At 41.7% G+C, this 13,999-nt stretch overlaps 1 protein-coding gene across 4 annotated transcripts in view; it reads right to left on the reverse strand.

The window, feature by feature from the left end:
- Tubgcp4 (tubulin gamma complex associated protein 4) overlaps positions 1-13,999 on the reverse strand; it is a 59,038-nt gene that overhangs the window by 31,123 nt on the left and 13,916 nt on the right. For all 4 annotated transcript variants that reach the window (XM_004660881.3, XM_045155918.1, XM_045155919.1 and 1 more), the window contains exons 5-6: positions 6,823-6,879; positions 2,556-2,635 (exon numbers count right to left, since the gene is read on the reverse strand). In XM_004660881.3, coding sequence (XP_004660938.1) covers positions 2,556-2,635; positions 6,823-6,879 — 137 coding nt within the window. The remainder of the gene's footprint in view (positions 1-2,555; positions 2,636-6,822; positions 6,880-13,999) is intronic.

Genomic DNA, 13,999 nt, shown 5'->3' on the forward strand with positions numbered 1-13,999 from the left:
AGGACCCATATATATAGCTGGCTACATACATCTGTAAACCCAGACCTGTAGGCAAGCAGAGACAGAATTGCCAGGGCTCACCAAACAACAACAACAAAATTGAGTAAGCTCTGGTCTTAGAAAGAGAGTCTGATAAAGAAAGAATGGGTAGAAAAGCAATGGAACAGGATATGCAATGTTCCCCTGGTCACTACAGGTGAGTCCACCAGGCACCATAGGTGAGCATCAGAACACACAGGTGTGTACAGCACATGTGTGTGCATGCACGCGCAAACACATACACACACATGTGCTCACACGGCAAGAGACACTGTTTCAAATTGAAGAAGACTAAAAGGAGCCAAATGTGGTAACTTATGCTTATAATCCCAGCATGAGCTATGTAGTTCCAGGCCAGGCTGGGTTACAGAGTGAGATCCTGTCTTAAAAAACTGAGGAAGGGAGCAGGGCATGGTGGTGCACGCCTTTAATCTCAGCACTCGGGAGGCAGAGGTAGGAGGATCCCTGCGAGTTTGAGGCCACCCTGAGAGTAGATAGTGAATTCCAGGTCAGCCTGGGCTAGAGCGAGACCCCACTTCAAAAAAGAAAAAAAAAGAAACCTGAGGAAGGGAAGAAAAGAGAAAGACTAAACAGACATGATGAGTCCAGTGTGGTGACAGTCATCTTCAGTCCCAGCAGGCTGAGACAGGAGAACTATTGTGAGTTCAAGACCAGCCTAGGGCTTCAGAGTTCCAGGTCAGCCTGGGCTAGGGTGAGACTCTACTTTGAAAAAAGAAAAAAGAAACATAAAGACATGACAATCAAATGTAATTATTGACAATTTATTGGATTATAAAAAAAACAGCTATATGGGACTTTGGGGAACAAATGGAAAATTCTGGATATATTTTAGATACTGTATTATTGAATGAATTTGGTTTGTTGAATATGATAGAATATTGAGGTTATATAAGAGAGTATCTTTTTTTGGGGGGGGATTCAAGGTAGGGTCTCACTCTAGCCCAGGCTGATCTACAATTCATTAAGTAGTCTGAGAGTGGTCTTGAATTCACAGTGATCCAACTACTTCTGCCTCCTAAGTGCTGGGATTAAAGGTGTGCACTACCACACCTAGCTTGGGAATACCTTTTTAAAACTAATATATACAAGATGAAGTATTTAGAAGTTAAGTTTTGATATCTGCAACCACATTCTAATGACTCCACAGGAAAAAAACCTGGGGGACATGCTTGTATTTCATACATACACATAGAAGGGCAAAGACAAAGTTAATGTGGTAAAATGTTCACCACCATACCTGGCAATGTTCAGGTTTTTATTGTACTATTCTTTCAACTCTCTCATTGGCTTCACATTTTTCAAAATAAAGAACTGGGGGGAAAGCTGCGTGTGGTGGCACATGCCTTTAATCCCAACACTCAGGAGGTAGAGATAGGAGGATCACCATGAGTTCAAGGCCACCCTGAGATTACAAAGTTAATTCCAGGTCATCCTGGGCCAGTGAGATTCTACCTTGAAAAACAAAACAAAACAAAAAAAAGAATTGGGGAGGAAAGGGGAGATGGCTTAGAGGTTGAGGTGCTTGCCTGCAAAGCCTAGGGACTCAGGTTCAATTCCCCAGGCTCCATATAATGCCAGATGCACCAAGTGGCGCCTACATCTGGAATTTGTGCCTGCCCACATTCTCTCTTCTGTGTGTGCAAATAGATAAATAAATATTAAAATAAAAAAAGAAGAATTGGGTAGGAAAAAAACAAAGCATACTTACAGTATGCTAACCGAATAGAATGTCTCTTAAAAAATAAAATCAAATAGGGGCTCTACCTTCCTGCCTTCTCATGGGCAGGAACTCTCTCTACTTTCTCCTCTTTTCTTTCACTCAGAGTGATCCTCCTACCTCTACCTCCCAAGTGCTGGGATTAAAGGTGTATGAAACCATGCCCAGCTTTATTTCTTAACCTAACAGTCTCTCTAAGCCTTAAAAGTTAAATAGGAGGCAGGCATGGTAGAGCACGCCTTTAATCCCAGCACTTGGGAGGCAGAGGTAGGAGGAACTCCATGAGTTCAAGGCCACCCTAAGACTACAGAGTGAGTTCCAAGTCAGCCTGGGCTGGAGTTAGACCCTACCTTGAAAAATTAAAACCAAAACAAAAGGGGGGGGGGGGAGGGCTGGAGAGATGACTAAGCAGTTAAGACATTTGTTTGCTCTCTCAAATAAATAAAATTTATTTTAAGAAAATGTGATAACTCAGGCTGGAGAGATGGCTTAGCAGTTAAGCACTTGCCTGTGAAGCCAAGGACCCTGGTTTGAGGCTCAGTTCCCCAGGACCCACATTAGCTAGATGCACAAGAGGGCACACATGCCTAGAGTTTGTTTACAGTGGTAGGAGGCCCTGGCATGCCCATTCTCTCTCTCTCTCCCTCCCTCCCTCCCTCTTTCTCTCTGTCACTCTCAAATAAATAAATAAAAACAAAAAAATTTAAGAAAATGGGATAACTCAAGTCACTTGATTACTCCACCCTCACCCCCAATCTGTAACTAAGCCATGACTTACTTTTCTAATGCACTGCGAACTGGAGGCAAACCCCCACAGCTATGTTTGTAGACTGTTTCCAGGATTTGACAACCATGAATCTGTGGAAAATATAGTCTTGTCAAGCTAAATTATACAAACTCATATCCTATGCTCAACCAACAGGGCATGATCCAGTAGAGTAGGGGGACATACTGTCTTACAAGGTTTCTATATAATCCTCAAAGACAGACTTTTCCTCTCAGCATCAACAGTATCAACTTGCTAGAAATGGGCTAGTGGTCAGAAATAGTTTTTTGTTTTGTTTGCTTTTTGAGGTAGGGTCTCATTCTAGCCCAGGCTGACCTGGAATTCACTATGTAGTCAGGTAAACTCACAGTGATCCTCCTACCTCTACCTCTCAAGTGCTGGGATTAAAGGCATGTGCCACCACACCCAGTTCAAGAAATAGGGGTTTTAATGAGCCCTCAAGGTGCTCACACACACATTGGTTAGAGAACCATTAGAGAAACAAAAGTCATGGGGAGGTGAGATCCCAAAGGCAAGGAAAGGTCTTTCTTTCCAGATACAATTCAAGTCAGACTACTTACCAGGTATGTGCTTTGCCCCAAATTTGTCTCCATGTACTTCAGGCTTTTCTTATCACTTTGAGGTATCATTTACGTGCATTAAAACCTACCTGTGGACTGGGGAGATGGCTCAGTGGTTAAAACATACTTAACCTGCCAAGCCTTCTAGCCTGGGTTCAGTTCCCCAGAACTCACGTAAAGGCTATATGCAAAGAGGAATATACATCTGTGGTTCCAACATGCTTGTGACAGTGGTCATTTTGCAGTCTGGCATTTTGTAGTTATAAAAGACCCTGTCTCCAAAGAGGTGCAAAACAGACGCACATGTACACAAGCCCCCCGCAAACATACACAAATAAATGAATAGAAACCTCTCATGTGAGCCTGTGTTCAATCTGTCCTTGCTTTACCCCCTGCCCATGATACTTTTATCTTTTTTTTTTATTTATATATATTTTTAAATTTATTTATTTATTTATTTGAGAGGGACAGACACAGAGAAAAAGACAGATAGAGGGAGAAAGAGAGAATGGGCGCGCCAGGGCTTCCAGCCTCTGCAAACGAACTCCAGACGCGTGCGCCCCGTTGTGCATCTGGCTAACGTGGGACCTGGGGAACCGAGCCTCGAACCGGGGTCCTTAGGCTTCACAGGCAAGCGCCTAACCGCTAAGCCATCTCTCCAGCCCAATACTTTTATCTTTTTAAAAATAGGGTCTCAGGGCTAAGCCATCTCTCCAGCCCAATACTTTTATCTTTTTAAAAATAGGGTCTCAGGGCTGGAGAGATGGCTTAGCGGTTAGGCGCTTGCCTGTGAAGCCTAAGGACCCCGGTTTGAGGCTTGGTTCCCCAGGTCCCACGTTAGCCAGATGCACAAGGGGGTGCATGCATCTGGAGTTCGTTTGCAGAGGCTGGAAGCCCTGGCGTGCCCATTCTCTCTCTCTTTCTCTATCTGTCTTTCTCTCTGTGTCTGTCCCTCTCAAATAAATAAATAAATAAATTTTAAAAAATTTTTAAAAAAATAGGGTCTCATATCACACCACCTGGCCTCCTACTGATGTAACTGAAGATGACTGTGAACTTCAGATCCTCCTGCTTCCACCTTCCAAGTGCTGAACTTAAAAGGTGTGTGCCACCACAATGGGTTTTCAGCTCATTCTCTTCACCACCTCATTTTTTAACTTTGTGGAGCACAGTAGTTTCTCTACCATCATCTTAGTTGGGAAGGAAGATTCACCCATCTAAAATTCCTCTCTTCATTTTCCACTCTTCCTATAGCCAATGGAACCTGAGCCAGCTGAATAGTGTAGCCAGGTGTTGGAATTCTGCCTTGCCACTAACTCCATTCATGTAGAAGGTTCTCTCTCATTTTGAGAGACAGTCTTTTTATTGTTGTTGTTAACTTATTTATTTAACTTTGAAAGACAGAGAGAGGCAGCTAGAGAGAATAGGCATGCCGGGGCCTCTAGCCACTGCAAACAAACACCAGATGCATGCACCACCTTGTGCTTCTGGCTTCCATGGGTACTGAGGAATCAAACCTGGATCTTTAGGCTTTGCAGGCAGGCGCCTTAACCATTAAGCCATCTCTCCAGTCTGAGACAGTTTTATATAGTACTTAAAAGCATAGTCTTGCCAGGCATGGTGGTGCATGCCTTTAATCCCAGCATTTGGGAGGCAGAGGTAGGAGGATCACCATGAGTTCAAGACCACCCTGAGACGACAGAGTGATTCCAGGTCAGCCTAGACCAGAGTGAGACCCTACCTCGAAAAACCAAAAAGAACCTCCCCCAAAAAAGCATAGTCTTATGGGGTGAGGGGTTTCTTATAGACCTGGGTTTATAACCCAGCTCTACAATTTACCTTTATTAAATTTACCTTATTTACCTTTATTTAAGAAATAAGGGCTAGAGAGATGGATTAGTGGATAAGGTGCTTGCCTATGAAGCCTAAGGACTCATAGTCAATTCCCCAGTTCCCATGTAAGCAGGGTGCACAAAGTGACACAAGTGTACAAGGTCACACATGCGCACAAGGGGGTAAACACGTCTGCAGTTTGATTGCTGTGGCTAGAGGTCCTGGTGCACCGATTGCCCCCCCACCGCCCATCTCTCTCTCTCTCTCTCTCTCTCTCTCTTGCATAAAAATAAAGAAAAATGAGCACATTTCTTAATCTACTTAACCCTGGTACAGACAAGTGAACTATAAAAGCTAGGTGTTGTAACTTAATGAGGACAATCAGTTCTGAAGTGCCACAGGGCACCTTCCTATTACTTTTTATAGCACAATATTAAATAACACAGCACTAACTTTCTGTACTCAGAGAAAAGATAAAGCAGCAACATGGCAAATTAACTGGTTAACTAGTTACATTCATAAGGTAGACATTCTTAAATAACCTAAGTCATACATAAAAGAGCTTAAAAACATGGGTCATAAGCCGGGCGTGGTGGTGCACGCCTTTAATCCCAGCACTCAGGAGGCAGAGGTAGGAGGATCGCCGAGTTCGAGGCCACCCTGAGAATACATAGTGAATTCCAGGTCAGCCTGAGCTAGAGTGAGACCCTACCTTAGAAAACCAAAAAAAAAAAAAAAAAAAAAGGGTCATAAAAAAACAACAACACATGGATTATTGAGCTGAGCATGTTTGATTCATTTGTCCACTGGGTTCAATTACAGATGAATAGGAGAGTAGATTCTTCCAGTGTAAAACCTCAAGGCACTTTCTCTTCAGAGGTATTAACTCTGTCCAGAAAAAAGACTTCTGGCACAGCCGACTCTTAACTTTTAATGCCTATGATGAAAGTTGTGACAATAGGCATATTGTATTAATAAAATTACTTCTGGCTTTTGCCCAATGATTTCATAATTCTCAGAAAACTGCCAGCGCCTTAAATATGAAACTTCCACCTTTGTTTTCCTTATTGTATATGTACTGTTAAGTGCATGTGGAGGTCAAAGGTCAACACTGAGTGTCTTCCTCTGCAGTTTTCCACCTTATCTTTGAGACAGGGTCTCTCTATTGAACCTAGAACACAATGATTCAGCTAGCCAGTGAGCCCCAGGGGTTCCGTCTCCACCTTGTTAGAGCTGTGATTACAGGCATGATCACCATGCCTGGTCCTCATGCTTGCATGGCTAGCAAGCATTTTATCCACTGAGCCATCTCCCCAGCCAATAACTGCTTTCTTTTTAAGGAGTAGTCTCCTCCAGATTCAAACCCAGAAGTTCTAAACCTTAGTACAAACTGCTCTCATCTCTAAACATCTATGGTATTTTGGTTTTACCTAGCCACACACACACACACACACACACACACACACACACAATTTTTATTTATTTATTAGAGAGAGAGAAAAAATGGGCATACCAGGGCCTCTTTTTAGCCACTGCAAACATGTGCCACCATGGGCATCTGGCTTTACATGGGTACTGGGCAATTGACCTGGGTGCTTAAGCTTTGCAGGCAAGCATGGTAACTACTAAGCCATCTCCCCACCCCAACATTCTTGAGTGCATCTTTTTTCTTGTTTTCTGAATCATGAGGTACAGCATGTCTTAATTTTGCATTCCTGACATTTGTATAAACAGATATTGCTGAATGGAGGAAAAGTTAAAACCTACTCAAAACTAGTATCTCCCAAAAATGAATGTAAAGCAATATTAATTATTAGGATTTCCTTAGTGCTTATCAGAATAAAAAGACAAAGGAAAGTTCTTACCTTCTGACTTTTAACTTGCTCTACTACAACCATCACAGAAGGGAAAAGGAGCTGGAACTGCAAAGCACAGAAAATTAAGGTTATGTTGTGGTAACCAAATACAGGTTTTAAAAAATTCAGAAATTTTTTTTTTTTTTTTTTTTTTTTTGTCTAACAGTCTAGCATAAGACAAAATGGCAATACTGGGCTGGAGAGATGACTCAGTGCAGAAGAGCACTTCCTATGTAAGCTTAAGGGCCTGAGGAGGCCTGACAGACTGCTCTGGTTGGGTCCTCAGGACCCACATTAATAGCAGGGGTGGCCATGCACACCTGTAACCCAGTCCTGTGGGGAGCAGAGACCTGAGGATCACCAGAGATTGTAAGAAAATGACAAGCTCTGGGAGCAGTTAGAATCAGGCTCAGATAAGAGATGGTGGAGTATATCCTTGGGACCCCTCCTGTTTTACAAGAGCTTTGCTGTCTTTCTCATAATTACTATAAGAAATCTTTCTAGAGCTGGAAAGATATCTTGACAGTTAAGGCGCTTGCTTGCAAAGCCTGATGACCCAGGTTTGATTCCCCAGTATCCACAGAAAGCCAGATGCACATAGTGGCACAGGCACCTGGAGTTCATTGGCAGTGGCTAGAGGCCCTGGCATCACCATTCTCTCCTCCCTCCGTGTGCTTGAAAATACATAAATAAAATTTATTTAACAAAATCTTGGGTTTGAGGCTACCCTGAGACTACACAGTGAATTCCAGGTCAGCCTGGGCTAGAGTGAGACCTTACCTTGAAAAACCAAAAAGAGGGCTGGAGAGATGGCTTAGTGGTTAAGCGCTTGCCTATGAAGCCTAAGGACCCGGGTTCGAGGCTTGATTCTCCAGGACCCACGTTAGCCAGATGCACAAGGGGGCGCACGCGTCTGGAGTTCATTTGCAGTGGCTGGAAGCCCTGGCGCGCCCATTCTCACTCACTCTCTCTCTCTCTCTATCTGCCTCTTTCTCTCTCTGTCACTCTCAAATAAATAAATAAAAATGAACAAAAAAAAAGAAAAGAAAAACCAAAAAGAAAAAAACAAACAAACAAACAAAAAACAGCAAAGTATACACTTATACTAAAAAGTGAAGGTGTGTAAGAAATTATCAACCACAGCAGAGAAGTAGGAACAACCTAGAATGTCTAAAGACCACAGAAACAGCTCCAGCAGTGGCAGCACCTGGTCCTGGCAGCCGCAGCCACCAGACTCCACCTGAGCCACAGGAAAAGCCAGGTGAGGGGATTTTCCACTCCTCCTCACAAACTCAAGGAATGTGAAGGGGAGGATAGCAGGGACCAACAGAGCAGCTCATGAGGATGAGGATCACAAGGACCAGCACTATCCACAGCCTCCTACCCCCCGACTGCCAGTGCAAGCAGCAGCAAGCACCAGAGACCTGGGGAAGGGAACTCACATACACAGCACCTGGCACAGGATCAGAGCAGTGACCCACTGACCCAGTCAGCCTACCTGAGCCCACAGCACAGCAAAGAGCGACCCAAGCAAGCAGGCAGCATAACAGACCAAAGCCACCCCAAAAAGTAACTGGGCTTACAGGTCAGCACCAAAGAAGCCTGGTATATAGGCTTACAACACAACAGAAGTGCTAATGGCACCTTCCATGTCAGGGTAAATTATGTGTTACATCTGATGAATGGTAGGATTTGCCATTAAAAAAATTACACACACAAACATTTTTCAAGGTAGGGTCTCACTCTAGTTCAGGCTGCCCTGGAATTCACTATGTAGTCTCAGGGTGGCCTCAAACTCAGGGCGATCCTCCTACCTCTGCCTCCCAAATGCTGGGATTAAAGGCATGTGCCACCATGCCCAGCCTTAAAAAATATTTATGTATTTATTTGAGAGAAAGGCAGAGAAAGTGTGAGGGAGAGAATGAGCATGCCAGGGCCTCCAGCCACTGCAAACGAAATCCATATGCTTGCACCTCCTGGTGCATCTGACTTATGTGGGTCCTGGAGAATCAAACCAGGATCCTTTGGCTCTGCAGGCAAAGCCTTAACTACTAAGCCATCTCTCCAGCCCAGATTTGCCATTCTGAAAAAATCTATATTTGGGGGCTGTCATTTGTTAATTCCTGACTTCTAGTGCCTTTGTCTCCTATCATTCATTGGGCAGGGTCACACTTGAACACAAGTTGATCTTGGAACAGACCGGAAATCTCAGCCTCCCAGTTGACAGGATAAAGGCACGTGGGGCAACGCACATCCTTAGGGACTTTGACTTTGTTAAAGGATCTGTTTGCCATACTACCTGCTCTGTGCTAGTTTTCACTGAATGTGTATAGTGTTCAGTTAAATTTTAGAATTTGCCTGTAGTTTGTTCCACCCATCCTACTAGAATATTCTCATAGCAGGCAAACCCAACACCTAGGGTCACTTTTGCGGTTATTCTGGGTCTTTTAAGAGCCACACCTAGTACCTTAAGCTCCTACTCTGAAGATGTATAATGTCAGATTGATAAATGCATCTAATAATATTGCAGATAATTAGAAAACCCAAGAATTAAATTAATCCAAGATGCAAAAATCTCTACATTGTAATAAAAGAAACACAAAAGGTCAAGACAATATAAATCCACCAAATTATAAATCTATCAGAAATGACCTCCAGTGAAACTGATTTAGAGGAAATGCTTGAGAAAGATTTCAAATGAATGATAATAAATATGCTTGAGGAAATCAAGGGCTCAAAGAAGACACAGGAAACCAATTTAATGAAATAAGGAGGTCAATACAAGGCATGAATAAGAAAACAGAAATAATAAGAAAAACCAGTCAGAAATAATAGCAATAAAAAACACACTAAGTCAAATAAAAAATTCTGTAAAACGTCTCATCAATAGAATGGATGAAGGAGAGGACAGAATATTTAAACTAAAAGACCAGGTGGCAGACCTAGTACAGTCCAACAAAGAGAAAGACATACTAACAGGAAAGTATGAATGGGAATTTCACAATATTCAGGACATTATGAAAAGATCAAACATAAGAATTAAGGGTATAGTAGAAGGAGAAGAATTTCACTCCAAAGGCACATTAGGCATTTTCAACAAAATCACAGAAGAAAACTTCCCCCAAATTGGGAAATAGATGCCAATGCAGATACAGGAAGCCTTTAGAACACCCAACAGACAAAACCTGAAAAGAACTTCTCCTCACCATATTATAATTAAACTACCAAACACACACACCAAAGAGAATATATTGAAAGCAGTTCCAGAGAAAAATCAAGTCACATACAAGGCAAGCCCATCAGGATCACAGCAGGTTATTCAACACAAACTTTCAAAGCCAGAACGGCTTAGGATGATGTATTCTAAGTTCTGAAAGACAACAACTGTTAACAAGGTTACTTTATCTTGCAAAGCTATCCATTCATACAGATGGACAAATAACACTCCACAACAAAAGCAGGCTAAAGGAATATTTGAAGACAAAACCAGCTCTACAGAAAATACTTGAAAGAATTCTCCATGCTAAAGAGAAAGAAAAGCACACATATAAGAAATCTGTGGGGGGGTGGGCATACTCAATCTTAGTTAATACAAAAGAGCAAAGGTAAAACTGTAGGAACTACAAAACAAGAAAAATGACAAAAATACAGTTTTCAATAATAACTCTTAATATCAATGTCCTCAATGCCCCAACCAAAAGACACAGGTTTGCAGACTGTGTTAAAAAGCAGGATTCTTCAATTTGTTACCTCCAAGAAATTTACCTTTCTACAAAGGATGGACAATGTCTTAGGGTGAAAGGTTAGAGAATGGTATTTCAAGCAAGTAGGCCTAGAAAACAAACAAGCAGGGTCGCTATCCTAATATCTGACTGGGTAGACTGCAGTCCAACATTAGTTAGGAAAGATAAAGAAGGTCATTTTATATCGATTAAAGGCACACTCCAACAGGAGGACATTACAATCCTAAACATATATGTGCCTAACATGGGGGCTCCCAAATTCATCAAACACTATTAGGATTAAGGCCACAGGTAATAACAAACACAGTTGTAGTGGGGTGACTTCAACATCACATCCCATCAATTGACAGTACCTCCTGGCAAAAAACTGAGATGCATCTGGATTAAATGAGGTCACAGAACAAATGGACCTAACAGATATATATAGAACATTTCACCCAAATATTGCAGAATACACATTCTGTTCAGCAACACTTTGAATATTCTCTAAAATAGACCATATATTAGGACACAAAGCAAATCTTAACAAATCAGGAAAATTGAAATAATTCCTTGCACTTTATCTGATCACAATGGGATCAAACTACAAATCCATAGCAAAAGAAGCTATAGAGCATACACAAAATCATGGAAACTTAATAATACACTACTAAATGATGAATGGGTCAATGAAGGAAATCAAAGAATTCATAGAGTCAAATAATATTGAGAATACAACATACCAAAACCTTTGGGACACAATGAAGGTAGTCCTAAAAGGAAAATTTATAGCTTTAAGTGCCTATATTAAGAAATTAGAAAAGTTGCAAGTAAACAACTTAATGTTTCAACTTAAGGCCTTGGAAAAAGGACAAGGCAAACCGAAAATCAGTAGACAAGAAGAAATAATAAAAGATTAGGGCAGAAATTAATGAAATAGAAACCAAAATAACAATCCAAAGAATCAAACAAAGAGTAGGTTCTTTTTTTAAAAACTATTTTTAAAATTATTTTTTATTTATTTATTTGAGAGTGACAGAGAAAGAGGCAGATAGAGAGTGAAAGAGAGAAAGGGCGCGCCAGGGCTTCCAGCCACTGCAAACGAACTCCAGACGCGTGCACCCTCTTGTGCTAACGTGGGTCCTGGGGAATCGAGCCTCAAACCGGGGTCCTTAGGCTTCACAGGCAAGCGCTTAACCGCTATGCCATCACTGCAGCCAAAGAATTGGTTCTTTAAAAGGATAAATGAGGGCTGGAGAGATGGCTCAGCGGTTAAGCGCTTGCCTGTGAAGCCTAAGGACCCTGGTTCGAGGCTCGGTTCCCCAGGTCCCACGTTAGCCAGATGCACAAGGGGGCGCACGCGTCTGGAGTTCGTTTGCAGAGGCTGGAAGCCCTGGCGCGCCCATTCTCTCTCTCTCCCTCCGTCTTTCTCTCTGTGTCTGTCGCTCTCAAATAAATAAAAATAATTAAAAAAAAAATTAAAAGGATAAATGAGGTTGCTAAACCCTTAGCAAATCTGACCAAAAGAAGACACACATTAATAAAAGTAGAAATGAAAGAGGCACCATCATAACAGATACCAGAGAAATTCAAAACATCATAGGGACATACTATAAGAACATATCCTTCACTAAGTTTGAAATCTGAAAGCAAAGGATGATTTCCTTGATTTATATGACCTACCAAAATTAAATCAAGATGAGCTTAACAAACAGACCTAAAGTATGGAGATCCAAGTAGTTATTAAAAAAAAAAAAAAAATCTATCAACTAAATAACGCCTAGGCCCAGAAAGATTCACTGGTCAATTTTACCAGACCTTCATGGAAGAACTAACACCAATGCTTCTTATACTTTTTCATAAAATAAAAAGAATCCTACCAAACTCCTTCCATGAACCAGTATCACCCTGAAGCCAAAACCAGACAAAGATAGAACACCACCAAAAAAATTACAGACTCATCTCCCTCATTAATGTAGATGCAAAAATTCTCAACAAAATATTGGCTAACAAGGCTAGGCACAGTGGTGCACACCTTTAATCCCAGCACTCAGGAAGCAGAGGTAGGAGATCACCATGAGTACGAGGCCACCCTGAAACTTCATAAGCGAATTCCAGGTCAGCCTGGGCCAAGTGAGACCCTACCTTGAAAAATCAAAAAAAAAAAAAAAAAAAAAAAAAAAAAAAAAAAAAACCCAGCATATAAGAATATATCAGAAAGATCATCCACCCCGACCAAGCAGGCTTTATCCCAGAGACACAGGGATGGTTTAACATATGCAAATCAATAAATGTGTAATACACTACATAAATGGACTGAGGAATAAAACAAAATCTAAAAGGATATAAATAAGTCATATGGAACCCTACTTTTTTGGACATTGGAACATCCAGCAGCCAATAGATTGTTACTACAAAACTTTCAGTGCCAGGGATGGGATACCTTCCAGTGAATTGTTGACCAGGGACGTCCTTGATACCCCCAAAACATTATAGGCCCTTGCCAAGGCCCTTGGTTTTCCACCAGGAATAGTTGGTAAGACCCTATTACTGAAGACTCCACATACCTGGCTGCAAGGTCACTGAGAAATCCTGCTGGAGCTGAGCTGAAAACTTCCTCTGTGTAGACCAGCTTATAAATCTGTCAAAAGCTATGCTGCATCCAGTTCAATGGGAGAAAGAAATCACCAGTGCAGATACTCAACAGTGGACATTGTAAGCCTTATATGTGACCAGCCAGGCCAAATGAGCCAATGGGTGCAATAGTGGCACGTCTGTTATGGGGAAAACAACCACTCTCTAGTTGGACTGGAGGCCTGCTCCATAGGAGGGAATACATCCCTGATACTGAAAACCTACAACAGGGGTAGTCATGAGCCCTAGGCATGTAATATCTGCTTGTATCTGGCTAAATGTATATACTGTGTTCACCAACTGCCTGGTAAGCACTTCTCTTAATGTTCATACCTATATATTAATGCTACTCTTACTTTTGGTTAGATAAGCTTCTCTTTGCAGATGGTGGTGACCGTGGGATGACTCAAGGCACCATGGTGCTGAGAAGAAGTGACAGAGTGCTCAGCACTGAAATATCTCTATCACACCTTCCAATGCTTAGGGTCCTTTGCAGAAGACGTGGCGGAAAAAAATATAAAAGCCAAAGGAAGGGTAGGACTCCTTCCAATATGTCCCTCCAGTCACAAAATGGCCTAGATATTCATGACCTTGCAGTGCCCGATACTACCTCCACAAGACCACCTTAATAGAAGGAAAAGGTGATGACATAAAAATAAGAGACTGATTGGGAGGGGAAGGGGTATGATGGAGAGTGGAGTTTCAAAGGGGAAAGTGGTTATTGTCTACAATTATAGAATTTGTCAATAAAAAAATCTGTTTTAATCTTTCTAAACTTTACCCTCTATAGTCTCTGAATTTCATGCTTTTTAAAAAATTTTATTTTTGGT

The sequence above is a fragment of the Jaculus jaculus genome, chromosome 8 (assembly GCF_020740685.1).
Source record: "Jaculus jaculus isolate mJacJac1 chromosome 8, mJacJac1.mat.Y.cur, whole genome shotgun sequence".
Lineage (NCBI taxonomy): Eukaryota > Metazoa > Chordata > Mammalia > Rodentia > Dipodidae > Jaculus > Jaculus jaculus.